This window comes from Pagrus major, chromosome 22 (assembly GCF_040436345.1).
Source record: "Pagrus major chromosome 22, Pma_NU_1.0".
Taxonomy (NCBI): Eukaryota; Metazoa; Chordata; class Actinopteri; order Spariformes; family Sparidae; genus Pagrus; species Pagrus major.
In genome coordinates, this window is record NC_133236.1 from 13361533 (window position 1) to 13380268 (window position 18736).

General features: G+C 42.1%; 1 protein-coding gene across 1 annotated transcript in view; it reads right to left on the reverse strand.

Moving 5' to 3' along the window:
- Positions 1-15589, reverse strand: part of jag2b (jagged canonical Notch ligand 2b) — a 51571-nt gene extending 35982 nt beyond the window's left edge. The window contains exons 1-2 of the mRNA XM_073493397.1: positions 15309-15589; positions 14343-14663 (exon numbers count right to left, since the gene is read on the reverse strand). Of these exons, the coding sequence (XP_073349498.1) occupies positions 14343-14663; positions 15309-15377 (390 nt within the window). The 5' untranslated portion in view covers positions 15378-15589. The remainder of the gene's footprint in view (positions 1-14342; positions 14664-15308) is intronic.
- Positions 15590-18736: the final 3147 nt, after the last annotated feature.

Consider the following 18736-nt stretch of genomic DNA (forward strand, 5'->3'; position numbering starts at 1 on the left):
TAATTAATTTCTTGTCAAGTTCTATTTTTAGCTCTACAGTGGGACTACCAGTGGTGTTTTTCCTTAGCAAAAATCCATCACAGTCTGCAGTAACTGTATGTGCTAAACTAAACCTCATCCCCTCTTTTACAGCAGTGTTTTTTCACCAAAGGCCAGAGCATCAAAGCTCAATCAAAACACAATGCAAGGAAGCAGATTTTGACATCTTAAACCTGAGAGAATAAGTAGGCAAACCTGTAATATAATCAGCTTTGGTGTTCTTCCTTAATGAAACCAGACAGGACAAACTCCACTGACCAATGACTCAAGGCATTACAAGACAATATTCCTTTACACTACTACAACTACACGTGTGGTTGAGAAAGCAGGTTACAGACCGTCATATCTCTGCTGGGTAGAGAGGTGTTGGGGGGGGGGCACACGACGAACACAATGCTTGCCAGTGTCGTGTGCCAAGAGATGTCGCACTGAAGGCAAGGCATTTGGCCGGCTGGTGTGTACCGGCTGTGCACACACACGCACGGCCCATTGAGCATGCTGCTACTATGCCAACAGGGTCATTACCCATGCACTTCCAATACAACAAACCCCTCCCCTCCTGGTGCTAATTAACCAGCATGATCCAAGACGATGCAACACGTAAAACAAACACCAGCACACACACATTTGCATAGAAGAGCTAAACGGCTTCACGTGCAAACCACAGATATGTCAGAGTAGACGGCTAGTAATTAACCTACTGAAAAACAAACTGAAGGCTTCACAGTGGTTAGAGATTGGAAGGCGATGCTGCCAAAACAGAAGCAGAGTTGATTCATGTTGTACTTTTTAAATGTAGATTTCTAGCATGCTTAAAAACGGGAAAATGTAACGATTCAGAGGCAGTTTTTCCATTCCTTTATCAAAGACAGGATTGCTCTTGTATCAAAACAAGAAGACATGTGGTATCTTCATCATCACGTGTGCCAAGAAACACGTGACAAACAATCAGGTTAGAGCTCGGTTCTCGTGGATATTCGTCAATGACTTCCTGAGGTGTTAATTTGCCTGAAGAAGTCAATGGACATGCTTCAGAAACATTAACAGGCTGATTCCTGATCCAAAGCAACAGGGCGCCTGACTGGAGAGCACCGCCTCCAGCCGAGCGCCATTATCATTTCAAACAGGTTCAACAGTACAGTGACAATTTAACTGCCCATGTAATGACATGCTTTAATTACCCCCACGAGGAGCCTCGAGCACCTGCAGACCATTCATTTAACAAGAGGCAGGACATGCAGAGGGTCACAGCAACACGCTCAGTACAGTGTATCAGTGCAGAGCGACAACAGAAATATGCTCATGCACAGACATATCACTACACATCTGTTGTGCACCTCATAGTTAAACAATATGTGTTGACAGCAGCACTTGAGCAGCCCGCCTCATGCAATAGTTTGAGTCCTTTATTGGAGGCTAAAACTGACTATGTACAGTCTTTCTTGTGTATGGAAAACTCATTTTTTTACATACACCAAAAACAAAGATAGGAAATGGTTTGAGAAAAGTGGACCTCATTGTACGTGTTGAATGTTGTACCGTCACTGATATAATATGATTGTGCTGGTGGTATAATGTTTTTTACTGTCAGTGTGTTTGAGTTCATTTCTGGACATGAATGCAAATAGCTGTTGCGATTCAGCAGCTAATGAGGATTGACATAAATAAACAAAATAAACTTCTCAGTCTACCTTCCCACCCTCGTCAAACAATCATGTTAAAATACTAGAGATGGCAAAAACTTTGTGCATTGTTCGCAAATTAAATAGGCGACTGTTAAATAAAGCTTTGGCAGATTTCCCACACCATCATGCGCAGGGCTCGGGACCAATGTCATCCGAGGTACTGTAGAAAATCTGAGGCCTTCCCAGGATGCATTTAGGATCAAAAGGTATTTTGTATGAATACTATCATGAGCAAACTTGAGTTTTGGGACGTTAACATTCACTTCGGGGTGGTTAAAGGTTGTTTTGGGACAGAGAATTAATAAAGTTAGCCTGGTGCCTTGAGCATGCACAACTGAAATAAAGTTGTAGAGGCTTCCAGTCTTCTCAGTTTCTTTAACAGAAGACTGAAGTTAATATGACTGTGTCACAATTAACGTGCTGATTTACCGATGTTCACCATCCGAATATACAGCAGTGCAATCTGTAAAAATGTTGGGATGAGGAAGAGTCTCGTTGCAGTATAAGGACAAACATTGTGATAAATTTAGGTTACAGTTAAAAGGTAAAGTAACTCTCTGATTGGCCAACACAACACGATCACTTTGGCCTCAGACACTGTGGAGCTTCCTCAAGTGTCACGAGTTCAGACCCAAAAGACACTACTCACGCCAACGTGCTTATGAATGCACCCGAAGGAATACCTGCACTGTCACAACACATGGAGCGGTACTGTCTCTTTAAAAGGCACAGATCACACGCACCTTCAGGTTGTTTTTCTCACTGAAGGGGGAAACGGTACACACTGTACATTTATCACGAAAAACTCAAATCATCTCAACACAAAGTCCTCATGATCCTGTTGATGCAAAACATTTCTATTTCCATTACAGCCCAAAACCAATTTGAATGTTGGTTTACACATTCAAAAACAATGAGGCCACTTGTAGTGATGGACCATTCACAGTGCAATGGTTTGCTTGAACTGTGGTTTGCAGTGAGGCATCAACCTGAACAGGAATACAAGTATTTTCATACACAGCGACCACAGGATGCATCTCTTTCAATTTGCTTTTGAATACCTTAGTTGGTAGCATGCAAACAGAGGGAAGAGACACGATGGAGGCCAACAATTATCTCACCCAGCCAAGGAAACGGTCTTCTGTCATGAGCAAGGGGAGTCAGATCAACTCTCACATCCCTTCCTGGCAAGCATTTGATATACATCCCTGTGCCGGGTAGCTGTGTTCAGCCACAGAAGCTTCAGACAAAGTTAGCTTGCTAGCTATACTGAGGAACTAAGCTTAGAAAATGCAAATAACAAAAGGCATGACTGAAAGAAGCACAATAACAGCGACCTGCAGAAGTAACACCGCTGCCATCAACGTAATGAAGCGTCTTGGGTTCGCCAAACAGGGTAGGTTTAATTAGAACATAAAAAACAGGACGTGGAGACACAACTTTAGTGCATTTAGCAGAGACAAACACCAATAACTCCTGTCTTACGGCAACTCTGAGGGGACACACTACTTTTTTGTGCTCTCTGGTGGGGCGCCTTTTAAATTACAATGTTACGATGATCGATGACTGCCAGCCATCGGCGATGCAGGATGGCATCATCTATAGTCCCGACCCTACTTTGTAGGACAGCTGTTGAAATAACTGAACTTGTAGATAAAGTTTGGACTGGCAGCTTTGCAAGTAAACTAGGTAAGGAGGACAGGACCAGAGGGAAACTGGCGCATTTTGGCACAGGCAGAAATATGTCCAAAATTAGTAGAAAGTCACTGAAACAGCGAACACGTACGCCATCAAACAAAGTTCAAATAATCTGAACAAGGGCAAAAGTTAAAAAGGATTTAAAATGAGGCTATGCTTTATTGATAGCTGACGTTCAAAATACTTTGAGAAAATAATGAGAAACTTCCAGCTGATTACAGACCTATTTACCAGATCCTTGTTGATCCAAAGTTGTACATTAAAGAGCAAAACACACGTTAAAACATCATCATGTCCCTGAGGTAAGAAAACTACCTTTTAATTACCGGACCCTAAACAAATTCACTTGTACACTGTGTACCTTATGAACAAAAACAAAGTGTTCTCAGAGGAAATCCCCGCCGCCTGCCCCCTTACACCACAACACCGATCCATTTAATATTAAGAATGTTGTCAGAGTCAGATGGAGTTCAGCGCACACGAGTTTCCACAGGGCAGCTGTCCAGATCACACAGCCACTACTACACTGCATCTTTGTTGATGAGCAGCCAACGCAACAACACAGATGTCTGTCAGACTTGTAAACTCTGACGACAGGCAACAGTACGTAAGATTTCTGAGACACAGAATGTGCAGTGTCTGAGGGGGAAGGCCTCGCTGGGAAGAAATCAGAGCGTGGGGCTAAAATGATAATGAAGGTGGAGCAGTGAGAAGGCTTGTAGTTGTTGATTTTTGCAGCAAAGAGCACCTGAATGTTTTCTCTGCTCCAACTTTGCATGCTAATTCTCTGACCTTCTATGAGATTTACACAAAATAAATGTCAGTTTAGGACGACATGTTTTACGAATTGTGTTAGGTTGAATAAGATGCATTACTCTTAGCATTGCGGGGAATACGCTGCAATTTTGGAGAAAGTCTATGGCTCCGTTGCTTTATCCAGATCAACACCAACAGTTAATGGGGTCTATTATGGGCCAAGACCCCTCCTCCATCGAGGTTTCATGGAAATCCTTTCAGTATTTTTTGTGTTATCCTGCTGACAAGCCAACCAATAGGCAAACACATAACCTTCTTGGTGGAGGTAATACAATCATGAACAGAAGTGTGCTGTTGGAACAGTGCAGGAAGATTTCATGCAGTCTTTGTGACTAAAGCATCTGCTTTGTGATTCAAGCATTACGAGCAGGCTAGACATTAAAATCATCCAGTTAGTCACAAATCAGGAACATGAATTCACACAGTAAACACGTCGTAAAGGGACCATTAGGGATGAGGTTAAAGCTTCCTCGCAGAATTGTGCTTGCCCCTCAACGGTCTGCTGTTAGAAATAAGCTAATGAAAGCTGGAAGTTATTACACAGCAAACCCTCTTTGCAGCACATACAAAGACGACATGTACGTGTGCAATTACAACCTTGAAATCCAAATATCAGACCCTAAGCACCTCCTTTTAGAAAAAGGCTGTCATTTCTGCCTGCCTGGGTAATTGCCCGATCAATACAGAGCCGAGCTGAATCACAGGTGAGACTCGTGTAAGTGGCTTTCCAACGCAGCAGCCCTGGGACCACAGGAGGAAGGATGGGGGAGGGAGCCGCAGAGAGGGAAGATAATTGTTTACTAGAGGCCTATGTAGCCGTCTCCTAGCAACAGCCCTGACAAGCTCCGCATCAGGTGAGGCTAACCATGGCAGCCTGCGTTAGCTTTTTTTTTGTGTGAGTGTGTGTGCATCCAAAATAACTTTCCCCCCCCCCTCACATGTAGCTCAGCATCAGCTTCAACTGCAAGTGTTTGTATGATAGATAAATAGAAACAACATTGTCAGGTGAAACCTACATAAATGAGTGTAAAACTAATTTGTGATGGGGGTCTTTTTCAATGTTTTCACAGAATATAGATTAAATACTAGAATACATATGAACAGGAATCCCAAATAGATCAGCATTATGAAGAGCTGCGCTGAAGAGATGATTATTAGAAATCAAGGAGACTGAAGACTGATATTTAGGACCGATATTCATTTGCAGTAAAAATGAAAATCTTTGTGTCAAAATTTCGAGCAGCCAGTGATGAAATAAAGTACAATTAACTCAAGTAAGGTACTGTTGTGAGGTACTTTACCTGAGTGGCACCAATAATCGGTCTACCCTTAAAGTAAGATAGTTGATCGTTGAGTCTTATTCCCAGGTTGTCAAATAACACTTTAGGTTGGAATCGGGCTTGCCACCAATCCAAAGCATTGGTTTCCAACGACCAGGGAATAAGACACAACAATCAACTGTCATTGTCCTGAATTGCTTGCTGTGACTTTAAGTAATTTTGGACATCCAAATAATAAAGAGTTGTAAATCTATAGAGACAATAAGCCAATGAGCCCCATTTCAGAAGATTTTATCCACATGACTTATCCTTGCTAGCTAAATTTTGACTGTCAGAAAGCAAATTTCGATATTCAATATACCACAGGGAGAAATTGACGCAACGGGCCTTTCCAAAAGGCTATAATCACTTTTGCTTTCAGATGTTGCCAAACAACATGCTATACAAACCAGTTTTCATCTATAAAATGTCACATGAAATTGTTAAAAATGCTCATCACAGTTTCCCAGAGCCCAAAGTGACATCTTCAAATTGCTTCAACTACTAAGAAAAGCAGCAAATCCTTAGATCAGAGAAGCTGGAACCAGAAAGTGTCATTTTTGCTTGAAAAATGACTGAACCATCAGTTTTCTAGTGGCCAATTAAATTTCTTAAGACTGACTTATCAATCAATCAACTGATCGTTGCACCCCTAACTGCATTACAATATCTTCTGTTGTTTCAAAGTCCAAGCATAAATTCACTGAGAAAATAACAGTGCGTAGAAGCGAAGTAAGTGTGACCTTGGCTTTCAAGTGAGTCAAGTATTTGTCTTTGATTTACAAGAAGAAAACAAGACGTGCAGAACAAAGCCTCACAGTAGCACAAAATAAGTGGGACAGCAACACTGTGTGCATTTGACGTACACGTGGCCACAGCAGCAAGCCAAAGCCATTCAAATAGTTTGGGTTTGTTCCAAGAAAAACAATCTTCAGCAGGTCTGCGCAGATAAACACCTCCTTTAAATGTGAATGAGATCGTCCAATCATGCCTCCCACTTTGAGACGATCAGCCTCTTGAGACTGACAGCACGCTGAGGGAGAGCATGAGCAGCAGACCAAACAAACCGACTTGGTACACACACTTCATCCCTTGATCATAGAGACACTCCAGAGGCTGAGTGTTATTTTCACAGGAATATAGAGCTCTAAATCGCCTTGACGGTCTATTAAAATAACACTACAACAAACCGCTCAAGCTTCTGCTGTAAGAATGACGCTCCCTGATGAGGTTGGTGGCTGTTGCAGGTCAGACTACATGCATCTATTTACTAGCCGAGGGAGGTCTGATACATATCCGAGTTCAGAGCAGATACAGTTACAGGCAGGCTTGTATCAAACGGACGTCCGGCTGATGTAGCTGGGGGGCGGGGAGGGAGAAGGAGGGAGGGAGGGAGGAAGGGATGGAGAGAGAAATTTCACCGGCAATTTCATTAGTGATCAAATGGAAGTAAGACGTGTCCCTCTCCCTCCCTCTCTCTCTCTCCTCTGAAGTGCTCACACAGCACAACAAAATGGAAACTCAATCAGGCCTAACGAGGCCTTAACTTGGTCAGCTGACTGCTGAACCATGTTAAACACAGAGGTACAGTATGGGCCACATACGACTGACACCGTCTGGTAATACACATCCAAACTCTGTTTTTTTAAAGAACTGTTTTTTTGGGGGGATGGAAACATGTTAATGTTCTTTATTTCAGAGGTAGATAACAAAATTAACACCAGTGTTTTCTACAGAGCTCGTGGCAGGATGTGATTAGCCTAGCTTAGCATAAATGTGGTAATCAAACATCAGATCTTGTTTGTTTAATCCTTAGCTACACAAACAGAAATTTAAAAACAATTTAGGGTTTTTGGGGGGGAGTTAGGGATTGAGCCAACAAGATATGTACAAACATAGTAATTTGTTAGCTTTAGAGATGCTGGCAGAGGCTAATTTTCTAGCTATGCTAACGCTAAAAATCTAACGGCATTCCCATCAGTGGGCTGCTGTACTGCTAGTTAGTTAACGTTAGCATAAACATGCTAAACTAAGAGTGTAAGTATAGCCTCACAGACCTGCATGTCTGTAGACTCTTATACACCTTTCACACTGGACATCACACCAACATCTGGCTTCTGTCTTCAGTGGAAAAGGGTACAATCAGCATTTATGGTGCCTTCATGTGCTGTCAGAATTATCGGAAAAACGCTTTTCCGACTGCGAACGTTCACATGAATGCCATCTCAATTCGAGACAGCAAGTCGGAGAAAATTTTGGTACACAAGTTGCCCAGTTGACCTCTTATGACGCTGAAACATGGTGGATGAAAGTCAAATTTGGGTTGGCGGAAATGAACTTTTTCCAAAGTCATGTCTACATATTTTTGCCGTCCATTTTGCTCCCCAATTCCGACATGACACACATGAACACACCGAAGTCGGAAGAACGAGTTCCCAACTTGGGATATGGGACCACCTGAGGAGCATGTGAATGCAGCATTATTCCCGGGTCAAATGACTCTGTGGTAGTGCTGGGTATTTATTGGCTGCAGCTCTGAATGGCAGTCACACCACAGGAGGATGCGGCAATTTACGCCCCTTTTCCGGCGCAATGCTATGACGTGTGTTGAAGGACGTTGGTGCATAAATACTTTTCCATCAGTCTCTGCCATCTGAATGATTTTCAAGCACTAAAAACTGATGAAAATGTCGAAAAAACAAATCCTGTCTTGGAATGTTAAAGAAAGCGAGGATAAATTACTGGATCCCTTAATCCAGATCCACACCAAAAGTTAAAGGGGTCTATTCTTGGCCAAGAGCCATCCTCCATCCAAGTTTCATAGAAATACGTTCAGTAATTTTTGTGAAATCTTGCTGACAAACCAACCAACAAACCAGCAGACGGACACAGGTGAGAACATCACTGACCTCCACGCTGCTTTCTACTGTTCCCTGGTTTCCAGAGAAGTTGTGACATCGAACATGACACCAGAAATAAAAACAAAAAGGCAAACTCTTCTAATACCAATGAGAAAAGAGTCAGTTGCCTTTCTAAGCTTTACTTTCCAAAATGAACTATTCCTTGAAATGTAAGCTCTTTAAAAACTAGTAGTAATTAGGGTTGACTGAAGTACATAATATATTTAAAAGTGCTTTCACTGCTTTCACTGTAAGTTTATTACGATGACACCCTAACAACGGACTATAAATGCATGAGAATAGGAAGCAGAAGCAGTGTGCGTTTACTGTAAATGCAAACCTGTGGGGAAACACTGAGTGTGGGCTGAGCTCAGAGGTGGCAGCAGCATCAATAGTCAGTCTCTTTACCGGCATTGCTGGCAAGATGAACAAGAGCTGTAGAATCACTGGAAGACTTCCAAAGAATGGATAAGCATCATGCAATCTGAGTCAAAGCAGCCATTAGTGACTGCATCACACTGGCGTGATGATAACCGGGCCGGGAGGAGAAGACGCTGTGATGTCTCTGTCTCAGTGTCTTCACAGAAGAAGACGCCTTTCCCAGAAATGCAGGGGGATTTTCACTGTCAGAGCTCGACTGCACTACAATAGACTGGAAGATGATGAGTGCTCTTTGAGAATTGGTATGAGCTCCAATTCAGAAAATTAAAGGCTTCAAAGGTTATTATCACAACTCAGGCTTTCAAGGTCAATAAGAATCAATGTGTTGCGGGAAAATTAGTCTTAATTAAGTCTTTGGATTCGCCTTTAATTCTGTGACATTTTCATAATTTATACCTACGTTTACAGTGGAAGAGAAGCTAACCGTAAGATGAAAACACGACAGAGCCGACTGGAGACACGGTGAGCGTTGATGGCTCAGGCATGTGTTAGCTGACCAATCAGAGGAGACTAGGTATTCTTAAAGAGGCAGGAGCTAAGACGGAGCATTTCAGACAGAGGGGGAATACACAGCTGCAGTACTGGACAGTATGAGAAGCCAGGTGGGTTTTTTTTTTTAGCATCAAAGCATGTAAATCTATTATAGCAGTCACCCAAAATAATATTATGAATCTGAAAATGAGCAGAATATGTCTCCTCCTAAATTAATCACCAACTATTATGATGATCGTTAGAACGAGTAATTTTAAGCAGGAAAAAAGTTCAATTTCTCTGATTCCAGCTTCCTGAATGAATTTTCTGGTTTCTTTACTCCTCTATGACAGTAAACTGAGAATCAAGACATTTGAGGACGTCATCTTGGGCTTTGGGAAACAGACTATAAACCAAACAGCTAATCGATAGACTGAAGAAAATAATCAGTTAAATTGACAATGCAATAATTATTAGTTACAGCCCAACATCAGAAGGACATCAGTGTTTGTAGACCTCAAAGGCTACAGTTTTACCACATTTTATGAACATTTTAGGGATAAAAGTTACTTTAAGTTTTGATTGAATCAAGGTATCACTTTAACTTCCAACATGACTAACTTATTAAGATTATGTCAGCTGTCTCAGGAGATTGGTTTGTGCAGCTTTATTCTGTTCATTGTGACATTTAAGCCATCAGTAAGAGATGCAATATTTCAGAATTTGCAGCCGAAAGCAAAATAACTTTCATTTTCAGATGCTGTGTTCGGATGACGGAAGAGTCCGGCCCTCATTGGTTTCCATGGGGCTTTAAACGGGCAGTTGGCCAGATGACACAGCCAATAGTACACTGCATCTTTGTTTCTTCAGTCGGGAAAGCGACAACGCCACAGCAAGTGACCCCGCAGGCTTGTTGTGACATCTGGCACTGGAATAGTGCACCGTTATCAGGCCGGGCCACTTAACAGAAAGACAACACACCAGAATAGCCCTCTTCACCTCCGCCTCGAGGTGTCAGTCAACGAGTCACATAAGAGACTACGAGTGGTTCATACTGAATGTCAGACGTGTGATGTTTTATATATGAGTAGCGTCAAGATAAATCCAGGGTTGGCCCCAGAAAATTGGTTAGAGCAGGTGGTAAACGCTGCCTCTAACCCACCTCAGCAGCCTGATGGTGTCAACAACAGCCTCCCTCATTAAATATATGGCCTTTACAGTGTGAAATCACACCTCTGACATTTTACCCTGAAGCTGAAATACGTGAGAGGGGGCGGCCGTTAATTCACTAAAGGTGGACCGCCTCTGCTATAAACTGCTGTGGGAAACCCTCACATCATTAAATAGACAAAGAAGAAACCTGGATCAAGCATGTGAAGCCTTCAACACAAAAGACAACCAAAAAAAAGGCTTTCAGGAGAACATTGCTAACACACAGAGCATCTCATTACTTGGACCTGGAAATCATCATCAAAGCCTTTCAGGTTGAAATTCTCCCCCAAAAAACAGCTCAAGATTTATTCAACTAATGATTTACTGATTATTTTTTCGATTAATCATTTATTCATGTGGTTATATTAAGAAAAATGAACATCACAAGCACAGCCTGACTGATACCTGAAAGATATTAGCGAGTAAAAAATATCTGGTATCAAAATATCGGATGATGTACACACATTTCTGGCAATGATACCTCATCATGTAAGCCGATTGCGGTTTACCTTTGATAGCCCAATATCGGCCAAGTCCTACAAGTCCTGAGAGCAAATGACGTGACGTCTTCAAATGTCTTTTTTTTTGTGTGACTTATAATCAAATACACACTGACATGGAGTTTACTATGACGGACGATGAAGTTGACCAGAAACTTTGCACATTTAAAACCAAAATCAGAGCGCTGCTAAAGAAAATCTGGATCCGAGCATATTATGCGATACGTTTCATGGTCACGACTGTTCGATGTGCTTTTTGAATGACATGAATGTGTATCTGTAAGTCTAATTTGTGTGTAAACTTGAATATATTGAACAACGCTAAACATGAATATAAAGTTGTATCATATCGTATGGTATGTGAGAGTCTGGAGCCGGTGATATTTTTGCCATTTTTGTTTAATCAAATGCCTTAAATGATTAATCTTCTGTCGATCATCTAATCTAGGGCTCTAACTTATGCACATTTCATTATTAGCTGATTATGTTCTTGATTAATCGATCAATTTGTTTAGAAAAACGTCAAAAAAATTACATTTTTCCGCAATCGTAACTTCCCACAACCCAATATGATGTCTTCAATAGTCTTGTTCTGTCCAACAAACAGCCCAAAACCCCCAAATATTCTCTTTATAATCACATAAAAACAAAGAAAACAGAGAAGAGCAGCCAACTGTTAATAATAAAGAGGTGGCAGTTGAAACTAAAGGGCATTTTTGCTTTGAAAATAACTCTCTCTCAATCAACTCATCAGCTTTACTTCAAAATATATTCACATTACAGTCCAGTTCCTTTGGTCTGATCCAACACCACTACAATAACATCGGAAATAAAATATTATGTAACATAGCAGCTTAATTTCTAAAAACACCAAATAAATGTACAATAGGTTCATTCAAACTCGACAAAAACAAGAACTACAGTGGACGTTTTAAAGTGTGGTCAGTGCTTCAGTACTCAGGATGTTTTTTTTAACTACTGCATGCACACCTTATTCACGTGCCTTATCCATCAGCTATCACTCATCTGCAGTCAGACTAGCTTAATTGCGCTGGAGGGGCCACCAGGGGCCACCTGGCACCCACAGCAGGAGAGGAAGCTGTTGGGTGCAGACGGGAGGGGGGAGAAAGGTGTCAAAACCAGCCGGCAGCCTGCTCAGAACCACTGCCCAGAGGCATCGCTCACTTCAGCTCCACACATTTCATTCTCAGAGCATAATGTCACCCATTCATCATGATAATAGAGAATTAATTGGAACGTCCATTCAACACACGCAACCAGGCTGCACCTCCGAATACAGTGCGTGCCATTCGCGTGCATCACACCAGCTGCATTTGGCAGCTTACTTGCAGCCTTGCCCAAAAGTAAAAGTTAGATACCTCATGGACTGTTCTCAACATGCAAATCAAACACCACTTATTTCTACATAAATCAACTGCTATGTCACACAATCATCCAAGAAAGCTGGCAGTCGCAGCCAACCCTAAAGGTTGAAGTCTTAATCTACCAAATTCCTCTCGATGGATTGTAATTTGCTGAAATTGCCCTAACTGTCATGTTCAGAAGTTAGCAGGTTTTCTAACCGTTCCTCCATACGAGGTGTAACAGAGTTCCCCCTCCAGGGTCTACATATCGAAGCGTTTCCCCCAGTCTAATTACCCTATCATGGCCTTGGCAGGTGCAGGCTGGTGGATTGGAACAAAGCCAGCCCTCATATATCAGGGCAACTTTAAAAGATGACCCGGATGACACTGCGAACCACTGTAGCTGCAATCGGATCCTCGTGAAGCATGCGATCGTTTAGCAGTGATGTGTGTCGATGCTCATAAGGACAAGATGCTGCCAAGAATCCCGTTTAATGAGGTCCATCTTCTCTGGAGGAGCACATACATGTGGCCCCCCAAAACCTTGACCAGATTGTTAATGATTTACGGTCAATTTAGCACCGATGTGATCCATTTAGCTGCAGTTTGTTTGGATAAAATTTCAACTTCTTTCCTTCAAGCCTTCCACTGTGGAGCTGTGGAGCTCCTGCACAGGAAGATGGTTGCAATAAGAGCCGCAATGATTTCTCAATTAATCATCAAGATAATCCATCAATCGTTTAAGTAGTTAAATGTGAAAATTTGCCAGTTTTCTTGGTCCTACATCATAGCAAATCTAATTATCTTGTGAGTTTTGGACTTTTGGTCAGACAAAAGAAGAAGAAATTTGATGAGTATGGTATATTTAGAGGGATATTTCTCACCAATTTATGATGTTTTATAGACAATTAATCAATCAAATAACCAGCAGATTAACTGAATCATTAAATGCAGCTGTAGTCTGCAATGAAAAAAACATGAAAATTATTCTGAAAGTGTGAATTTTTATCCAAATCAGTGCTGCTGTCATGTACTGAAAGTATGCAGAATGGGAGAGTAGCACCAAACTATTCATAAAAGGGTTTTAAGATGTGTTCCCTGAGGCATGTGTGCACATAGATCAGAAAATGAACAATGAATTGATGAATTCTAAATGGGGCTCTTTGTTATGCCCTCTCCAGAGAAGAAGGTGCCAAGAAACACTTTACTAGGAAGGGATCCATATCTTGCCAGCATTGTCGACTTTATTCGGACGGATATTACTCCCGGTATTCTGATGTTTACAGACAATTAACTGATGAATCAGAAGATTAACTGAATCGTTAGTTGCAGACCTAGTTTGCAATGACTTGTGCAGAATGAGAGAGTGGCTCCAAACCATTCACAAATGATTTTAGGATGTGTTCCCTCAGGCATTTGTGGGCATAGATCAGGAAATGAACACTAAATCGCTGAAATTCTAAATGGAGTTCTGTGTTATGCTCTCCCCAGAGAACAAGATGCCAAAAAACTCTCTTGTAGCTTTAACTTGAGGAAGAAATGACACTCACCGGCCATGCAAACTGGAAGGGGATCAATATCTTGCCAGCACAGAAATTTCTCACTGTTTTCTGATATTTTATAGACAATCAGTAAAATAACCAGCAGATTATTCTGAAAGAGTTCACTTTGATCCACATCTGTGCTGCTCTAGTGTGCTAAATGTATGCTGAATGGGAGAGTAGCCTCAAACCATTCATAAATGATTTTATGATGTGTTCCCTCAGGCATTTATGGGCATAGATCAGGAGATGAACACTAAATCGCTGAAATTCTAAATGGAGTTCTGTGTTATGATGCCAACAAAAAAAACAAAACACTCTTGTAGCTTTAACTTGAAGGAGGAGATGACACTCACCGGCCATGCAAACTGGAAGGGGATCAATATCTTGCCAGTCTCGTCGACTTTGTTCGGGTTATTCTTGGCGCTCTTAAAAGAAAACATATTTCCACCGAGAACTTGCGTAGATCCAGCTCCGAACGTGCAGGTGCCGGTGGCGACGACCTCCATCTGGTACTCCTTCAGGCAGATCTTGAAGTAAGTGTCGCACTCGTCTCGAGTGCAGCGCAGGTCCTGGGAGCTCCTGGAGCCGTCGCAGCACTCCCCGTCCGCCAACTCACCGTTCACATTCTCCACGGAGATCAGCTGCAGCTCGAAATAGCCGGTTGACTGGGACACCTAGAAACAACATTTAAAAAAATATATAGATTTATATTTAGGCCTATATTAAAGAGGCTGCAGCGTGGGGTTGTGGTGCGTAAAAATCGGGGGAATAAGTGGCCAAACTGCGCCTGGACGTTCGTTAAAATCAGCGTAAAGCTCATGCAGATCGGGTGCATGATCCAAAATTATGTGTTGCACCATGAATGGAGCACGTGAACAGCCTATGGGAGGCTTTTTCAGACAATCAAGGTTTACTCTCAGACGGGAGGAGGAGGAGGAGGAGGAGGAGGGGGGGCGAATTAACCGCTGCAGCAGCCAATTGATGCAATGCAACTTACAACTTCTTCATTCAGGCCTAAAATACAGAAACACGCAGGGAGACAGAGAGCCCTCCACCAAAATGGAGAGAGTAGCCTGTATCAATTCCCTCAATCTTGTCATGGTAACATGATCACATGCTCCACAACTGACGGCTACGTAATTTCAATTATCGATTAATGTGATGCGAATATGCAGAGAGCGGATACATCTGCCCACGCCCACCAACTTTTGACATTGCTCATTTTTAAAACATTTTTTTTTTTTTTACGTGCGTGATAATTTTAGGGAATAAAAAAATATATCTAAAAAAAAAAAAAAACCAAGAGGGCTCCTTCTTACCTCCGTCCATAACGTCAACAGCAGGCACACTATTGGGAGGCAATTCCTAATCCTGGTGCGATTCCACATGCCTCCGATTAATTAGAGTGACATAGGGGGGGAGAAGCGATAAGAAAAGACAAGCAGCCGCGGACCCGGCGACTAGTTCCTCCTCTCCTGACATGCAAAAACACAATATTCACATGCGCGTCTCCTCCGGCCGGATTTCACCGAGGCGTTACATGCGTGTGTGCGAGCGAGGCGGCGGATTGCAGCGCAGTGATGATGGTCCATGAACAGGAGTGTCCCTCCGTCAAATCTCCACACAGCAACTGAGATGTTTCCCAGCCACAGCCTGAGGAGAGGACGTCTGCTTTGATTGGCAGCTCCGCAAACCACTTACAAATTGGCCTGCGGGGCAGTCTCTGAGCCAACCGGATTAAGGGGCGGACAATAGTATGATAACCCCCACCAGCCCTGCTCCTCCACCTCCTCCTCCTCCTCCTCCTCTTCTTCCTCCTCCTCCCAAAACTTGAATTATACTGGGGCTTGTATTCAGCTTCATTTGGACAAAACCGCATTACAGCATGCGCACAGCAGCAGGGCTGGACTTTAATTAAACAGGGCTTTTTAGTCCTTGGATTTAATTACTGTCATTATGTTGGCTTTCTAATATCACGTTTATTTCATGTTGCTGTTTCACTTGTTTATTCTGTGACGTATCTGGATTTTAATGTTTCATTTGACTTTTATTGCACATCCACGTCCCCAATATCCCTAACTAATTCTGAGTGGTGTCATTTGTCACCACAAGTTTAAAAAATGGACTAAATTTCTAACAGCAAAGTGGACTGATTGCATGTGATTTGATTATGATGATGTGATTAAAGCTCTGAGTGTGTTTTATTTCAAATATTCTGCATCCAAATTGATTTTCCTGCTATTTCTCCTTCATTATCGAGTCGCTTTTACTCCCAATGATGCTTAGACACAGTTTATTTTTGACTCATTTGCGATTATTACGAATCTATTTGATCCTCTTGACTTCTATTCGTCTGTTTCTGCAGTATTAATGGCTGCTGAGAGTCACAGTACACCAAAACACATCAGTTTTTCCAGTAATGAGACTAGACTTAACAAGGAGCTCTCCTCAGTTCAACCCCATTCATTGCAGTAGTGTAGAGCGCCCTCTACTGTCTGCATCAGTCACAAGTTAACCTGATTAATATGAGGGAGTAAGATATACAAAAATAGAAACACACATTTCTTATGCTGGTGTTATTATAACTTCTTAGATATTGGATTCATCTTTAAGTGGAAAAAATGCACCTGTTTCTTTTCTCTTATTGTAAAATAATTGCTTTCTTTCATGCAGTCTGGTTTGTTCTCATCAGTGGCTGAATAAGTATTCAGATATGTTTGCTGTATCACAGCGTAAAAAAAATACTTGGCAGTGTACTTTTTAAAGTACCCTGCATCCATAATCTTATTTAAGTAAAAGTACACAAAGGAAACACATGGAAACCCTTTCAAAATCATTATATGACTGGATTATAAGGAGGGATGTTTTAATGTGTAGATCAGTGATGCTGCAGTCGGTTAAGTTGGAGCTCATTTCAGTTACCTTATATACTGCCAGGTGGCTTAATTCATAATAATGCATTGTAATTTATTAGTTGATTTATTGTTGGTATTCATAATACCAGAGGGCATACCATAACACACTCATAGAGACCCGCCACCTAAATATGCTGACAAACCAACCAACAAATAAATAAATGGACACGGGTGAAAACCTCCTTGCTAAGAAATGTAGTGGAGTAGAAGTACAATTAGCAGTAAAATAAAGATACTAATACATCGAAATTGCATTTAAGTACAATACTTGAGTAAATAATAAGTTACATTCCACCATCGTTTTTCTCTGCAGTATCCCACTACTATCTGCTGCTGCATCGACCTCATATCTCAGATTCCTCTCGTCCCACCTGCCTCAGTGCTGTGATATAAAACATGGAGCATGTTTTTACTGAATCAACTAGTTTTCCTTCAGCTGATCTCCACCTTAGATCAGCTGGAAACCCCAGACACAAGTGCCTTTTGAACGGGCCAGTGACAGCTTGGTCAGCTGATCTGATCTCTGTTAACAGATGGCCGATGGTTACAGTGGCTGTACCCATTTAAAGGACCATGCCAGTGTTTTGCATCTTGAGTCTATTTCTAAATAAGGGATAAGCATTTCCCAAAGCATTTCTTTCCTTCTCATCGTCATTCCAAAAGTAAACTGACTTCCTTTCTTTTCGGTATCGGTGTGCACACAGTTTAATGACGTCAGGTAATCCATCACAGTGACCATGAGTCGTTCTTGTGGTGATGCAAAAGTCACTTACGTCTTTATATACCCTGAAGAACAGGGTATCGATGAAAGCCCTCCATCGTCTTTGGTCTGGTAGCTGACATTAATCTCTTGCTACGTTTCTCTTGCCTTGTGGATTCCATGTTGAAGCCTGTTTGGTGATTTCTTTTGTCTACTAATTGTGTGTAGGCCTCTCAAGCTCCAGTTCTACAGGGTTCTGGCTTGGTCAGTAGACTTCCAGGAGACCTCACAGCCACACTGAAGTGAAAAATATACGGTTAAACAAAAAAATGATATGAATAAAGTGTTATTATTTCTATAAACAAGAAGTTGTGCAGCTCAGGTGTAAGTGACATACACCATGCCATCACTGAAGTCACCCCACTCCATTTCTGACGAGGAAAACACGAGAGACAAGCTGCCAATCAAAGTGTGTGTGACAGCACCCCCCCCCTCGTCCCCTCCATGTCTCTGTCTCCTCCTCATCAGGCGACTGCCAGCCCGTCAGATAGGCCTTTAAGCAGGCTGCCGATAGCCTGAGCCGCTGCAGCCGCTTTGACTGGAACATTTCACATGCTGTCACAAGTACATGTGAGTGCCTTAAGTTGGATCACACCTAGTGAAGGGCCTCAGGTGGTGAAGGGACTGTGTGTATATGAGTGTGTGTGTCTGCTGTAGTGTTTTAACCAGTGTGGGTTTTCAGCCATGCTAGCAGCGTGGCTCTTAGTGTGGGAATGACAGTTGGTCGTGTCCTCCACAATGAAATATTTCAACAACTGCTGGATGGGTGGCTGATAAATTGTTTACAGACGCTAATGGTCCCCAGAAGCTGAATCCTACAAACTTAAGCAATACGCAGACTTTTCCTCTCGCAACACCGGCAGGATAACATTTTCAGATTTGAGGTAAATGTCTCAACCACATTGGGATGGATTACCATATCTTTAGTACAGACTTTGATTCAGGGTAACCTGACGCGCCAGAGGGTTTGTTGCACAGAACCAAATACGGCAATAGAAACTGTTTGATAAAGGTTGGGCACTTTCAAGAAGTACTTGGCAGGAGATTTGGCGGACAATCTGTCTGCAGTGGG